This window comes from Silurus meridionalis, chromosome 7, assembly GCF_014805685.1.
Source record: "Silurus meridionalis isolate SWU-2019-XX chromosome 7, ASM1480568v1, whole genome shotgun sequence".
Lineage (NCBI taxonomy): Eukaryota > Metazoa > Chordata > Actinopteri > Siluriformes > Siluridae > Silurus > Silurus meridionalis.
The window spans coordinates 7,187,865-7,203,943 of record NC_060890.1 but is presented as its reverse complement, the minus strand read 5'-3'; the positions used below and the strand labels follow the sequence as shown (position 1 = coordinate 7,203,943).

The 16,079-nt window shown below is 43.3% G+C and overlaps 1 protein-coding gene across 6 annotated transcripts in view; it reads right to left on the bottom strand.

Moving 5' to 3' along the window:
- jmjd1cb (jumonji domain containing 1Cb) overlaps positions 1-16,079 on the bottom strand; it is a 135,315-nt gene that overhangs the window by 2,360 nt on the left and 116,876 nt on the right. For 5 of the 6 annotated variants that reach the window (XM_046854237.1, XM_046854238.1, XM_046854239.1 and 2 more), the window contains 17 exons: positions 15,879-16,051; positions 13,037-15,198; positions 11,107-11,308; positions 9,954-10,168; positions 9,441-9,593; positions 8,775-8,864; positions 8,049-8,173; positions 7,710-7,923; positions 6,929-7,137; positions 5,851-6,129; positions 5,041-5,209; positions 4,850-4,940; positions 4,624-4,754; positions 3,310-3,432; positions 2,268-2,407; positions 857-1,033; positions 546-677 (listed from right to left, as the gene is read on the bottom strand). In XM_046854237.1, the coding sequence (XP_046710193.1) occupies positions 546-677; positions 857-1,033; positions 2,268-2,407; positions 3,310-3,432; positions 4,624-4,754; positions 4,850-4,940; positions 5,041-5,209; positions 5,851-6,129; positions 6,929-7,137; positions 7,710-7,923; positions 8,049-8,173; positions 8,775-8,864; positions 9,441-9,593; positions 9,954-10,168; positions 11,107-11,308; positions 13,037-15,198; positions 15,879-16,051 (4,785 nt within the window). Of the gene's footprint in view, positions 1-545; positions 678-856; positions 1,034-2,267; positions 2,408-3,309; positions 3,433-4,623; positions 4,755-4,849; positions 4,941-5,040; positions 5,309-5,850; positions 6,130-6,928; positions 7,138-7,709; positions 7,924-8,048; positions 8,174-8,774; positions 8,865-9,440; positions 9,594-9,953; positions 10,169-11,106; positions 11,309-13,036; positions 15,199-15,878; positions 16,052-16,079 lie in introns of those variants that run through there. The other variant, XM_046854242.1, reaches the window with a different exon arrangement.

Sequence of the window (16,079 nt, the reverse complement as noted above, 5' to 3'; positions counted from 1 at the left end):
GCAAAAGGGAAAAAAAAATCCTAAAAATCAACACAGATCCTCTCTTTTGCAGTCAACTCTTAATATACTGTATGTATAATATACTGGCAAAAGTATTGGGACACCTGACTTTTCCAGTTATATGTGATTCTTCCTTGAACTCTCACCATAAATTTGGATGCAGTAGCAATACAATTTCCCCCCTCACTTCAACTAGAAGACCCACAGCTGTTCCAGCGTGACGATGCTCCTGTGCTCCTTTGCATGAGTTGGAGTGGAAGATCTTCATCAACCCTATTGAACATCTTTGAATTGAATTGGAACGGTGACTGCCTCATCACTTACCTGATTTTTACAACCCCCTGGTGGTTAAATAACAAATCTTCACAAGCTCACTCCAAAATCTAGTGGAACACCACACGTGAATATAGGATGTTCCAAAAAACGCATCCTAATCTTATGCTCAGGTGTCCACAAACTTTCTCTACACATTAAAAGGTATAGATATGTATAAAAAAAAAGTGTTGTTTGTGTGGTGTGTAGAAACCCTTCAGGACTTCTCGTACCTGTAGCTTATCTTCGTAGTTGATTTCCTCTTTGGAAGAGCGCAGCTCCTGGGTTAAGTGGAAGGAGTGCACCACATGCTCCGGCGAGACAAAGTCATTGATCACCTGAACGCAGCTGTGCAAGTTCTGCACCTGTGAAGGCGAGATGAAAGATGAGTCAGTGGACACACCGTACACCTCCACCCTCCCAGACATTTACTAATTTATCTATACATTTAGCATTTTCACAGACAAAAAGGTGTCCTGTGGCATTTATTATTGTATTTTTTTAATCTATTGTATCCCTAATACAAGAAATTGAGGTGTCTGACCTGGTGCAGGGCTCCAGCAGGGACCAGGACCGAGTCTCCCAGGAACTGGACGATGGTGCTGCCGTGCACTCCGTGCTCCTCCAGCAGACGCTGCCTCTGTTTGCGACTAAGGTACCAGCACGACTCCCTGATTGGATCGCGCTCAGGCGGGATCTCCACACCCTGCTCTTTAGAGATCTGCAAGCCCCGAAAAAACACAATACTGGGTTAGAAACAGTGGCCCTGGTATTAACATCAACATCTCTCTCAAGTGATCTGATCAGAATTGGAGAGTTGAGACTCATCGCTGTTCACACCTGCCACTCAAACGTGTGACCGTTAGCATTCGGATTTGATTTGTCCGATCCGCATTGATGCGTTTCTTTTCCATGAGGGTCCTGCTGCATTTATTTTTCATCTTGAAAATCCTATTGATCATCTACCTATATAGACTGATTCAAACACTTGGTCACGTGGTCTGCTAACAAAATTATCTCTGACAGTCTCATAATAAATATGTATTGTACACATTTCTGATTTCTCTCTTGCAATGATTTGTGTTATATTTGAGCTATAAATCTGATGTAGCCATTCGCATATGACTCTGTTTACACCTTACAATCTGATCACACTTTATTGCCATTAGATGTTCCATTAGGTTTTGTGCTAAAACGGTGTTTGTGAAGTCAGGTACTGATGTAGGTGAGGTGAGGAGGCATAGGGTGCAGTTAGCGTTCCAATTCATCCTAAAGGTTTTCAGTAGGTCAGAAGTTTACAGCAGGCAACCCAAGATCTTCCACTCCAACTCACGGAAACCATATAGTACAGTGCCCCTGCGCAAGTCACATGACCTCACAAACGGAATAATTGCACTGCCTAAAATATATTTTAGGAAAGGATATGACCTTGCTAATCCCTTTAAATATATATTCATATATATTTCTCCCCTTGTCTTCCGTTCATATTAGTTGTAGCTAATGTTGCCTCTTCATAAAAAAATCCCCATCTAATAGACAGAAACAAACCAATGCACAGTCGATACAGAAAATAACTGCTGCTCATGAATACCAGACAACCAACCCTACAATAAAGTGTGCATGCTGTAAAGTAGTTTGGGTTCCCATTCGCCCTGTAATTGCTGCACGTAAAGGCAAGGGCAAACCGAGGAGAGCTCTGCGAATCCGCTCTGTTAACCCTGCCGCCTCCTGCATGACAACATGCGACCGACAGCCGCGAGAACAGAACAGGCAGTTGAAAGGAAGGAAGGTAATTAAATGTACCCTATAAAAGTTCCCTTAGGAGGAATGCAGGGTTTTATAAGGACATTAACTCACACAGCACAAGACGTACAAAATAACGAGGCCGCGAGAAAGACAAAGACCGAGACGCTTGAGACTTGATGCGGCGTGAAAAAGGAAGTGAAAGCGGTAACCTTGTGCAGAAATTCTTTAACTTTCTCCACGTCTTTGCTTGTGTAGACGTGCCATAAGGCTCCGGGTGTCTCGCTCGAATCCTTTAATCTCTTCTTCACGTTGTCGTCGAGATCCTCTTCCTCCAGCCTCTTCAGCACTCCTGGGCACAAACACATGAATATATTAACACACACACACACACACACACACAATATTACACGTCCAGTTTGAAGGACACGCCGCCTGATAATCGCTTCGCCGTTTCCTTTTATGAGGTTGTATTTTTTTAAACGAATTCAGACGAGGCGAAGAGGCGACTGTTTTTAAAATGCGTTTCCCTCTTCCACTAGACCCAGGAGATGGAGCTCTATTAATAAAGCACGGCCTGAAATGGATGAGAAGGTGGGAGAAAAGGAAGGAATGAAGCAGCGAAGTAAAGTTTTCTTGACAGCAGACAGAGCACAGCCGAGGCATAGTGCCAGACCTGAGTTGCTGCCAAGACACGAAGGAAGGGAGGTATGGGTTTTGAAATGGAGGGAAGACGTGAGCTTGAGACACTGAGAGGTGTGGGCTCGGCTCTTGCCAACTCTGCAGTAATCGTTCGTATCGAAGGCGCAGCTGCGCCCATTAGCACTTGTTCACTTAACGTGGTTCTCCCTGCCTGCTCTGTGTAGAGGAGAATGAAACCTGGGAGGCGTTTCAGCCACAGATATGTGGAGCTTTATGCTGCGTTCCACACAATGTGTCTGGAGAAAGCGCCCTCTCTGTGTCTGTTCGCTCGAACAGCGGCCTGAACCGTGGAGAGGCTCGTCCAGATGCTCATAACCTTCCGCCCAAGCAACACTATATTGTTTCCAGAATTCCTTAAAGTCTGTACCGTGCGTGTTTCTAAGCGCTGTGAGGAGAAAACGAGCCCATTTGGTTCCCAAAAAGAAAAGAAAAAAAAAAAATCAGCAGAATGAATTTTCCTTCTGTTACTGGCTCTCCTTACAAACAAAAAAAAAGCCCAATGCTGACCCAGTTCAGCTCATTCTGGTGATAAGGGAAGGATAGAGGTTGTACCTGTTTTGGACAGGACACCGTTCCCTTTGGCCACTCCAACGTAAACGAGCACGCTGACGACGTCGGACACTTCCATGTGCAGGTTGGCGGTGCCAAAGTCCTGCTCCTGAGATGATGCAACGCCTGAAGCACAAAAAAGAAAAAACAAGCTCACTTACACACTCATCGCTCGGCCTTGACCGCATATTGTTTGGTTACGGTTTTTCCCAGTTGCTTTGGAGCGATTCTCAGATCGGAAATGAAATTCTCAAATCAGCCTGTTCAACCTCCACATCGTGCAGTCACTAAATAAAATCTATCATAAAGGCAGTTTGAACAGATTGTGAATGCTTTGGTACATTTATTGCATTGATTGTGTACAATTGTCTGCTGTTTCCTACAATATCAATGTTCATGTTGAGCAGAATATATTATACTGGTTCTCACCTGAAGAGTCTCAACCCACAAATCATCTCACCATCGGTTCATTGAACGCAAAATGGTTAAACCGGTTGTCATAATCTGTCATGCTTTAATATGTATTCAACTTTTTTGAATGTGTTTTGAAGTGTATGGAATCAAGATCGACCAATGATCAACCGGTTCTCTAAACTAGTCAAATCTCGTGAACCTTTAATTTAGTGAGCAAATACAGAAAGAGCAAAATACTAAAATCACAATTTCAGAAAACGCAACAACCAGGAAATGAACAAATACTATTACAGTAATTACATTAAAAAGTTTTAATCCTGTCTGGTCTCTTACTGGTCTCTAATCAATATCCGTCACATAAAGTAATGTGTATATTTGTGCTGTTGAAATTCATATACCGTATATTCCGAACTATCCTTTTTTCCATCGCTTTCAACCCCGCGGCTTAAACAACGAAGCGGCTAATTTATGGATTTTTCCCGGGTTTTTTCCGGTTTCACAAACTTCAAGCCAAAAAACTGAGCCCCATAACATTAGACCAATGAAATTGCTGAACGGGTTCAGGTGAACCAATGAAACTCTTTATATTAAATCAGATGCGCTCCCACTGAATCGGGCCGCACCACATCATAAATATGGATGATGTTCCTCTGACGTTTGACCTGCCGCTCACTCGGACTGTCTACAGAAAAAACGAATCATTCGTCACGCTGAAAACAACCGGGCATGAAAAAACACTTCACCTGTGTTCTGAGCTGCAGACGAATCAAAGCTCAAAAGCAACTTAAAAAAACCGTAATGTGCCTTATTTTATTAGTTGTGCGGAAATTGTGCATTCATTAGGCCTATATGGGTAAAAGGAAGAGAAGCTCGTTGTGGCAATAACAGACAGAAGCGCAGTACCGTATGCGCAGCAGAGACGAGGGCCTAGGTCTGGTCGCACAAAGAACGAGGGAAGATGGGAAGCCAGGTTCAAATTCCCCTCTGGATCCGAATACTCCGGCAGAGGGAGGTTCTTCATCAGATCGTCATACCTAGACACATAGACACGTCTGCTTAACACTCGCTTTCTGTGTAAACACGCAATGAAACGCATTCTCCAGACTTCAACACGACATCGGCAATGTACCTAGAAGGCATTAGAGCCATGAACTCTTCTCCCGAGGGCCAGTCTTTTAGCCTGTAAACAATCGCCTCGCCATCTTTCGATTTGGGCCGTTCTGAAGAGATAAAAAATCAAATCAAGACAAAGATACATATGGCGGTATGATTGCGTTTAAACGTGTTTTCCGTTTTTTTTTCTTTCCCAGAACTACTCACTTGTCAGGTCCTCAAAGCCATCCCAGAACTCTTTGATGCCTGAGTTGGAAACCACGCCGTCCTTGCAGTTCAGCAGATCCCCCTGGTGGTCTGCGAACTCCTGGCTAAAAGCTTCAGCCTTCCACAGGCTGCTGTTGAGCTTCTTGTGAACCCCTGATACGAGCACAGGCTGGGAAAACACCACAGAGGAAATGGGCCTTTAATGACAGCCAGGATCACAGCAACGCTCAGATCGTTCCTTTTTTTCACTCAGTGGAAAATATGAAGCCTGGAGGAAAGCGAGAAGGCCTTAACAACTACAGTGTGTAACACATCAGCAAGCAGCACACTTTAGTTTTATCTGCGATTGTCCCAGCTCTCCTGCATATGTGCAGTATTTCGAGAAGCAGAACCAAAAACCCGCTGACACAAACATTTTTACCAAATGGACGTTCAATAAACACCTCAACGTGCCTTCTTGATGCACGGCCCAGTGGCCTTCTAAGACAATATTCACAGCTGGTTGCTGCTGTTTCAAAACGTTTATGTTCAACCGTGTTTTTATTAAATGTTGTATGCTCTAAATGGCAGTCGTGGAACAAAAAAGAGAGAACAAAAACAAAGGAAAAGTAACACCTCCCCAGCAGGGGGTGCTAAAGACCTGCACCAGCACACTAGTTAAAAATAAATAAATAAATAAAAACAGAAGTGGAAACAAGCATAAACAACCTTCATACTCTTGCCTTCTTTGTCTCTCCAAGATACTTTGCTATTTTCTGGTGTCCATGGTAATCACTTAGCTAAGGGTGGTTTGCAAGTAGCTTGACTAACCTGGCCCTGCTTCCAGCACTCTCTGAACAGTTTGCAGTTGTTGTTGTTGCGGTGGTCTTTGAGCCAGAGCAGTCGGCGCTCATATAACCAGCAGTGGGGGATGTCTGCGTGTTGCTCAGGCACGTCCTCTGCTTGTTTCCTCCTCTCGGCCTTGGCCTCTTCCTGGGGTTTAGCCTTTGGGCTCTGCTTCATGCTGCGGTCTGCCGGTATCTTGTTCTCTACCACTGAGGCGATGATGTCATCCAGGATGTTAGGCATAGTGCGACCGCTTTTCCCGGTCTGAACAGGGGCACATGGGAGACCGAGAAGGGAGTATTATTATGATTATTATTATTATTATTATCATCGTTACTTTTAGCAAGAACATTTAGCATTTATACAGTGGTGGATGAAGTAGAGATACACTAAATAATATATTACTTCAGTAAAAGTGAGTAAAAATATTAAAGTATTTGCATTCAAATGTACTTAAGTATCCAAAGTTCTGTGATTTATTATAACCCTAATGTTCCTATTATAATTTTTTGTCACAAGACTCTTTGCTTTATGTGAAACGTAGACTGAAATGTAGTGAAGTTAAAGTAAAAATCTCCCAAATGAAAACACTTTAGTAAAGTACTGATGCGCAGAAAAAACAAAAAAAAGCTACTCAAGTACACTAATGGATTACGTTGACTTCCTTACTGTCCACCACTGCATGGATATGCAGGGAATGTCAAAGTCAAAAGTCACGTTTTGACAGAAATATATGCGATGCAGTCGCAGTCAAAAACTCTAGACTTCACAACCAGACATTCAAGTTTATGATCTGCCTCGAAATGGAAACAGAAGCCAGAAACAGCTTCGCATGTGTTTCTTTATCTACTGCTGAATGAGTAATTCCGGAGACATCCTTCACTCGGCGTGACACAAATACGCGAGGTATTTTACCGCATGTTAAAATCACGTACTTCCTGATTACGTCGGATCGTGTTGCCGATTGGCTGCAGATGCTGCAGTGTGCGATTTACGAGCGGAATGAAGAAGCCTACTCTCACGGTGAGTGAAGTGTTGTGCGTAACCGTATGTGCCGTGAGACCTGCGAGGCGGTGGAGTAGACCGGAGCGAAGGCGATTCCAGCGTCGGTGGAGCCCAGGCGCAGTTTTCCGGCAGTGGTGGTGAGAAGGTCTCGCAGTGTGGAGCCTTGCTCTGTGCTGTTGGCCACCAGAGAGGAAGCTTTACAGTGCAAAGTCTCCAGAGGGTCTGGGCTCTCTTCCTTTACTTTCCCCACAGCTGACTCCTTATTCTCTGCAGGATGAGACACAATGAAAGTGCAATTAATAAATAAAAAAATACAAGAAAATTTCACCGGGTGTGTTCCACCCTGTTAACTCACAAAGGATCTTGACTTTTTATACCACATGACTAAGATCATGAATGGACTTCCTAATACAAGTTCAATCGAGAAAGCACAGAAAATGTGCGTGCCATTCACTGTGACTGAAAGCCTTTCGCTGGTATAATAACAGATGAAACATGACCCAGTTCAGTTCTGAAAAGGCACTCTCAGAAGAAATCTGTGAATGAGCTGCTTTGTGTAGTGCAAGACAATGACCCAAGCCCACATATCCGACATTTATCTAGCTGCTGCTCCGTTTTAGAGTAGCATGGAAAGCCAACTGAAATGTTGGATAAACATCTGGTAAGGTGAACTCTTGGCACTCGGAGCAGCAAGTTGCTGTATGTATACCACTAAATATGAGGCGTATGGAATTTTGGCTGCCTGTCAAATCTACATGCGTACACTCAGACTATGTGACCACACCATGACTCATATAACCATATGCCTCTCCTGCTCTGTTTCACCCCTTTTTGCTCACCTTTCTTCTCTTCCCGCGATTTCTGCTCGGCCAAATCAGCCAGAAAGTGCAGAGGCGACTGAGACTCGGGAGGTGTGAGCTTGCTATCAGTGCTGGTGTCGCTGGCGGGGCTGCTGCCCCCGTTTGCTTCGACCTTCTGCCCTAAGTTGTGCTGGCCGACCTCAGGTTTGCACAGGGAAAGCTTGTTGCTGTGGTTCAGCACATTCTGGAGGACCTGTGAGTAAAAGTGCATGAAGGCTTAAAGCATGGAATACACACACACGTATATATTTCAATGCTGTTGAGATGCAAAAAACTGTAAATGCACATCCCTTTATAGTATACAACATCTATACAGACCTGAGAAACACCGTTAGTGGATGGGATCTTGTTGAGGATGTTCTGTTTGCTGGCACAGGCGCAGTATGCTCTGATGCCAAACTTCTCCCTGAGCATGTGCATGGCATTTACCAGGTCTGTCAAGACTGCGAGGGACACACAAAAAAAGCCTCATCGTGTTACTTTTCACAAGAGTTAAATACTGAAAAGAGGTGAAGAGTGTACAAAGCAAAGGTCGATAGGATTTGGATTTGTTTTGCTCAATTCGGCATGCGCCTACACATCGAGAGCGACGAACTATGCTATCTGTCAAGTATGCTTCAAGCCTCACAACAGCCCTTTGTTCCAGACTCGCAGGGTGCCCACTATGCACAAGGGCTTGTTTTTCTATGTTGTTTTATACTGGAATAAGAGGGAAGCATAGGGAATCAGACTGTGGTCAGGAGATGATTGTTTGAAGCAGGCATATATATATTTATTTATTATTATTAGCGTGCGATTATTGCAACGTGCATTTCTTTTTGACCATTTTTATTTAAAAAATAATCAGTCATGGCGAAATGGTATTTGGATGTAATAATCTTCATTTGGGAAAAGGGATCTTGTTTTTAAATAGCACGCGATCTACCCATACTATCTTTGCGATCTACTGTTAGTTTGCAATCGACTTATTGAGCACCCCTGGTTTAAATGTCAATCAGAACACTTTATTCTGTTAATTATATTGTGTCCTCTGTGGTTCTGTACCTGTTCCTGGAATAATCTGCGTCGGCATCAAGTGCTTGTGATCGTGCGGCTGTCCCTTGACGCACTTCAGCCAGGCATACAGCTCTTTGTCTGTGGGACAATAAAGGTAACGTTACTCACAAGAGGAAGTTTTGCGACACTTTTTTTTAACTTCAAAAAGACGAAAGCAATCATCGAAAAGAAAACAGTGCGGCACAGATTGTCTCTGCAGGCAGAGTGAAAGAGCCATGGTGTTTCTAGCTCTAATTAATACAAGTGGAACATTAACATGACAAGAACAAGAAATGTTGTCGGGGCTTGAAGAATCCAATCGGCGAGTGCTTTTGTTAGAAGTGATTTTTGTCAAGTCCTACCTACTAAAATATAATACTTGAATCGACTATACAGTATTAATCGTTAGTTGGGGACACCTCTAATGTACCTGAACTATATATAAGTGCATGTAAGAAATAACATCATGCGAGGTCTGTCAGGGCATAAGTTAGCTGAGTCTCCTGAAAATGTCCTTATTAAACAGAAGTTAAGAAGATAAACCCGCCAGGACAGCGGGAAAGTGGACCATCTGCCCTGGCCCGTTCGCAGCAGGAGTGTTGTAGAGACGGTGGCGTGGTTGCATGTGTGACCAATGCCAAGCTTGACTGAATTATCAAAACAAAAAAAACTGACCTTTGGAGCTCTTCTTCTCCTTCGCCTTGTAGCAGTCCAAGCACACCACAAATCCACATTTCTGGCACACCCAGTGAATGTTGAACAATGTAGCCTCGCATGCGTCGCAGCTCTCACGCACCCCCCTCACCGCCCGTTTCCAGGCTATCTTGGCTGCGAGGCAAAGCAAACAGAGCATGGATAAAATGGATGTTCATAGAGCAGATTGTAAGAATTTTCTTTCTCTCTCTCCCGCTTTCTCTCTCTCTCTCTCTCTCTCTCTCTCTCTCGCTTTCTCTCTGTTAAAAACAACAGTCTGACAGATGGGATAATTTCATATTCCACAGTCAGTAGACAGCAGACAAAAGCTACAATATGTGTAATGCTGTAACAAGAATGTTTCTGGTGTTTCTCTGGGCCACATTTTCCGCCGTTTAAAACGATAAATCAAGTTTGCGCTGAAATATTTAAACGCATATATTAAATAATCGACGTCGTGACAAGTAAGGGAGACATTCGGACATGTGAAAATACCGTCTTTCTTTATCCACGTGGCTGCGGTCTTCTCGCTCATGACCAGCTGGCAGAACTTGTCTCCGATGTAGCTGAGGATGTATTTCGAGGTTTCCAGGTCCAGATCGTTCTCTTCGCATGCATCTGGTGCCCAGAGACTCAAGGCCTCCTCGTCGTGCTGGTCAGGCGACGAGAAGCCGTCGATCCGAATAACTCCATTCTTACTAAATGAAAGGCTACAGGAAGAGACGGGAAAATTGAGGAGGTTGCGTAAATGGATGATACAGATATGAAAGACCATGACGGAAGGGTTGTAGCAGGTCTCTGACTCCTCTGAGACTGGAAGTGATTGCTAACTGAATGAAAAATGAACGAAATGGAAAGACTAACTCACTTTCCGAACCCTGTTATACAAGCTTTCATGTCCATGCCAGTTCAGGTTAGGAAGAGAATTCAGTGGCCAACTGGATGAAATTGCCCAAATCTGGGGAGATGTCAGTATGACAACATTGGAAAGTCTGTCACTACCTGCGATTAATCATGAGAACCTCCACTATGAAAGAACTCACATCCTCTGAGAGTAATAGAGAATCACAGATGGCCAGAAAACAACTAAAATAATTAAATAATTAATTAAATAAATAAATAAATATTAATTTTAATTATAAGAGCTGCAGTTTTAAAAAATGCTCTGACATACGCTTGCCCATTTTTCTATAAATTATTTTCTATCACTACACATTTGTTTTACTGATGCGCCAAGTCTCAAATCAAGCACCAAAATCCGCCCTGATGCAAAAATACGACGATTAAAACCAGCCATGTGGAAACATAGCAAAAGTTGTGTTTGGTGTCCTGATGATTAACGTAATTCAAAACATAGTAATTACTTTAAAACATTTACAAGAAGATTTTGTCTTTATGCTCTATGTTGAGTTTGGTCTCACTAATAATAAACATACATATATACATATATATATTTAAAATCTGGAATAAACTGCCTTTTTTTGTATTTGTTCCCTTGAAATGACAAGCAGACTTTGTTATGACTAGTGTACTTTAAACTCACAACAATTAGTAATAACCCTTTATATGTAAAATATAGTTTTGATCACTGAACTTTAAAGGGAATGTTACTGTAGTTGGTGTGTGTTGGTGTCAATGACTCTCTTACCGGCGGAAATAGTAGAAGCGACAGAAGACGGGTGAGTGGGTTGGCTCTTCTCCTTTCTTGGTGCGGATGGAGCGGCACTCGCGGCACTTCTGAAGGTTGGGGGCGATCTCGGAGCATGAATCGTCCTGCAGAAAGGATTCACTCGTCTGTTTCAGCTTCTTCACTTTCCTCCAGTCTTTTAGCACTGAGCGAGGGATACCATCTGAACATGCACACAAACGCACACAGCACAAATAACATTAACAGACTTCTCAATGGTATTTTATTTCCTTTATGAACATATGTGTGAAAAATATATATATTGTGCAAGTTGCTGTATAAGGAATAGGAAAACAGGTGTGTTTTTTGCTTGTATGTCTCATAAGCAAAGAAAACTATTAAATTCAATTAAATACCACAAAACAAATATTAACACTTCCAACAATCATGCTAAATGATCTGATGGAGACGTGCTTCAGGCTGATGTGTGATATTCAGCACTTTACAAAAAACAAATAATTGGAACACTTGTTGGAAGGTTTTGCGATTTCACCATTGTCACACCCGGGTGACTCCACTGGCTCACGTATTATGACTACAGTTATGAAACATGACAAGAGTGACTGTGTGTACTGGAACATGTATTGAGTTACAAAGGGGGCTCCTCTCTGCGTGTAATAATAATACGTGGGGCCTGCTAAAAGCTCTCCGCTTAGAAGAACACTTAACATGCCTTGGCAAGATTTATTTCACATAAAAGTTGAACATTCCTATAGCAGCTTTGAAATCTCCACAGCTGCAGTCCAGATGTGAGCACAACCCCCACCTCCGACCCCCACACTCACAATCTCGGTCTATTTCTGAAATACAATATCTTTCTGCTAAGAATAAATAGCTTTGCCATTGAGTCAATGAAATGAAGGGTGGCAAAAGATTTGAAAGATTTAAATGCTATATATATATATATATATATATATATATATATATATATATATATATATATATATATACATATAATCTCTTGATTTTCAGTTCAAAAAGAGGGAGAATAAATTCCAAAAACCTTGAGAACCTGGTTTTGTTGAAATTGACTTAAAATATTGCTGCTCTATAAAACTGAGAGCTGCATCAAATCACAGTCAGCTCTGAATATTTGGTTTTATGTTATCTTGATTTACTTATATTTTATTTGTCAACTGAATACTAATGCTTCTTCTACTTTGTGCCATGATTCGTTCATTATATTTGTTCATTGAAGATACCTTTGTTGAAAGATCGCTTTACTACTTTATCCTTTTATTTGTTTTTTTTACCGACTTGTTTGTTTCATTCTGGCATGTTGAAGAGGCTGTTGTGTTGATGTTAATGCAGTGTTGAGGTGCACAATATGATTTGTATTTTAGGAAATAAAACCTTACAAATCAATTGTTTTTGACTTCACTAATATCTGTCTGGTGTTGAGGACTACGTTCAATACGAGTCAAATACTGTACTATAAAGTACTGTTTAATACAAGTCAAGATACTCCAAGGCTTTTTACGTGAGTCATATTGGAATCAGTGACTTTAAACCTGTAATGAAGTAAGTAAGGACATCTAAACATTTACCTGATTTTCAGGTTCTCCTTACATCTATCTAATATCCTACACATATCCAGATGCTATACAGTAGTATTTATATTATTTTATGATCTCTTTTATTATGGTATATCCATGCTTGTTTTAAATCTCTCAGTTCCTGTGAAGTAAATCCTAAACTGATCCCCATCTGGTATCTAATGTGGTATCTGTAATTTAGAACATGAACATGTCCATAGTCGCTGTAATTTATTTGTTGACTAATCATTGCAACCTGACTGTAATCCACAGTAAGACTTATTATGTTGGATGTTCTACAAAATGTACACGGTTGTAAAAAGTTTGCTTTCGTATACTGTGAGGTAAAAACTTACTGCTGCTGGCCAATTTGAGTTTGGTTTTCTCCTTTGCACTTCTGAAAATGCCGTTGGGCTTGACATCCTCCTCGTCATTTTCCCCTTTCTTCTTTTGCATGTCATTCTGCTTCTTCTTGTAGGTGGGCTTAGGCTGCCTCTTTGCCCTCTGCTCATGCTTGCCGTCGCTGCCATCAGAGTCGTCGGCACTGTCCGAACCTGACTCATGCGGCCGCTTGGTGGGGCCACGTCGCGGCTTCCGGTCTTCCTGACTCATTTTATCCTCTAAGCATTTGCCGTCTTTACCGATCTCCACGTCACTCGAGGTGGACGCTACTAGGTTCACTGTGCATGGCTTAATGATCTCGGAGACGGCGCTGGAGGTTTTCTCTACCTTGTTCGTGTTGCGATCTTCCTCAGAGTGCCGAGTAAGCCATGCTTTCTTTAGCTTGTGGTAGTTCGGCTGGTTTATCTGTGATGACTGACCATTGGGTATGGGGCTGGATTTACTGGCTGTGTTACCTGGAGAGGCACGGTCCTGGGTGATGATAGTGGGCGATTCCTGAGAGGATCTACTGCTGCTTTCACTCTCTGACGCACTGCTTGAGCCGCGGGACTGGGCAGCAGCTAAGGCGGCCTTGTGCTTCTTCAGGTGGATGAAGTTTCCAGAGTAGGGCTGTGAAGCTGGGGCCAAAACAGTCTGAGGCAGCTGCCCACTGGGCGAGGCTGTCCTGGCATTGCACTCTTGCAGCTCCGAACCTGTGGGAGTCCTGCATTTGAGTTCAGGCCCCTCTAGTCTGTTAATGTTACTGCTACTCTGAGTGGCTGAGGGTGGATATGGTAGCTCAGCTGTGCCTCGACTCAGCACATTGTATCTGGAAGCAGCAGAGGCAGACGTGGTTACATCAATACTGCTATTGCACACGGAGTTAACAACAGCTACCGCAGAGTTGGGAAAGCTGCCCTGGGAGACTCGGACAAAGTTCATTTTGTACTGTGAAAAAAGATCCTCCCTATTTGTGTTCTGCTGGATAACTCTGCCAGGTTCTCTTGTCTCAGCCAGTTTGGTGCAGTCCAGTTGGTTTTTGCCCGCATACAGCCTGCTGCCAGACGTCTCCTTGGCGCCAGACTTAGAGCTGTCATACTTAATGCAGGTTCTAGAGCGAACAATAACAGAGGCTGTGGCTGCTGGTGGCTTCCCTTGACTTTTGTCCGCATGCCACGGGGACGTTTTATCGTGGCTCTGTGAGTCAGAGTTGGACCTCCATGGCTCACTGGAGGCCAGCTCGACATTGCTCTTTACCTCCCTGAGCTCTGGTAGCAGAGTGGGGGGCTTCTGTTGCTCCGACACCTTCCCAGCCACACTGACTGGCTGAATGGGGGTGAGCGTGGGTGGTGAGAGGCGACCGTAGCCAGCCTCCTTGCGGTCCAGTGTTTGTTGTGTAGGCGGGTGAAAGACAGGCGCCCTGTGCAAGGCAGGCATGCTCCTGAGTTGGTTTGAAGGTGAGACAGCTGGACTACGGCGCTCATTGGCTACGGCTGGAGAACTGAGAGGGTTCAGAGCCACCTGCTGACTGAGCTGCTCACTGATCTTTCCCACCAGGCCCTCAGCTTCTGGCTGGTGCTTGATGAGTGGGGGAGGTTTGGACAGGGACTTGACACTGGCTCCACCACTAGCATATGAGCCCAGAGGCAGGGTACCAGAGACAGAAAGAGAGTTAAGCTCTTTGGAGGGGTAGAGACGAGGTGGCTCATTTACCACACTGTTGGACAGGGTGGTAAAATAGTTGCTCTGAGGCAATGACTGAGGAGCAGAGTGCTTGTACTTGTAAAGATCAGAGGGTGAATGTTCATTTTCCTTGGGTGGTCCACTAATGGGGAGGGAGGGAATGCGGGCATAGGACTCACGCTCTGGCTCTCCTGACCGGATCTTGGCAGTAAAGGGGGCCACCTCAATGCTCTCCTGTAGGATGCGCCGGTTCTCCTCCTTGTACTTAATGGCCCGGTCTGGTGTATCCAGTGGTAGGCGTGGAAGCTGCGCCTGCTGCTTCATGTGTGATGAATCCATGTAGAGGCGCTGCAATTCTTTGCTGTTGGGTGTTCGACTCCGGTCCGGCTCCTGCTTCATGTGGGCTGTTATCAAGCCACGCATGGGATCCACAAAAACCTTATTTTCCAGCTCCCTGAAGAAATAAACGGAATAGATTGTTTTGATACTTATAAGTTAAATGGTACAACAAATGTAATAGTCTGTATTTCTGCCTTGTATTCAGTGTTCTCGCAATAGGATCCACTGACCAAAAATAGCAGCATTTCATTTGAATATTCAATATTTTAAATTTGTATTATTTAATCATTATTTTATTATTTAAAAGGTACTCTATATTGGTTTTTTACAAACCCCATGGTAAAGACCCCAAGGTATGTTTGATTTCAAACAAACTTCATGAAAATATTGGTTTTGCAAAAAAAACTATTCTCCTTGTAATTCTTTAGAATGATATAATACAAGCCACTTTGACTTCCCTAAATTCCAACATGGCCATTTTCATACTTTCCTTGGAACCAAATCTAGACCATATCATTATCCTACCACTGCCAACATACTCGATGAACTGGTCATGCAGAGAAAGCTTGGTTGAAAAAGCAAAATATGTTTTGTGCAAATGGAGCCGGTGACTCAGTCACAGCCTAAGAACAAAGAAAGATCTTAACTGGCCCCTGTATTAGTCTTTATAGCGCATTATACTTTACCCAAACACATATCACATTAAAATCATTTAGTTATCTGCATGGTTGTTAAATAAGCACATTTTTTTGTCAAAGTATTTTAACAGTCAGAGCTTTGTGTGAGTGTGCTTACCCTTTGTGGAGGTCTGCAGATGTTTTGGATAGTGGAGGGCTAGAGTGTGAGGTGATTTTAAGGGGCCTGTGGGAGTCAGCGCTGGCTGGTCGACCCGGGACATGGCTCAGAATCCCGAGGCTGTCTGCTGAGCTCACAGGGGTGGGCTGGTGGATCCAAGGACTGGAAGTGTTCTAAAAACATTACACACCCAGGTCAAGA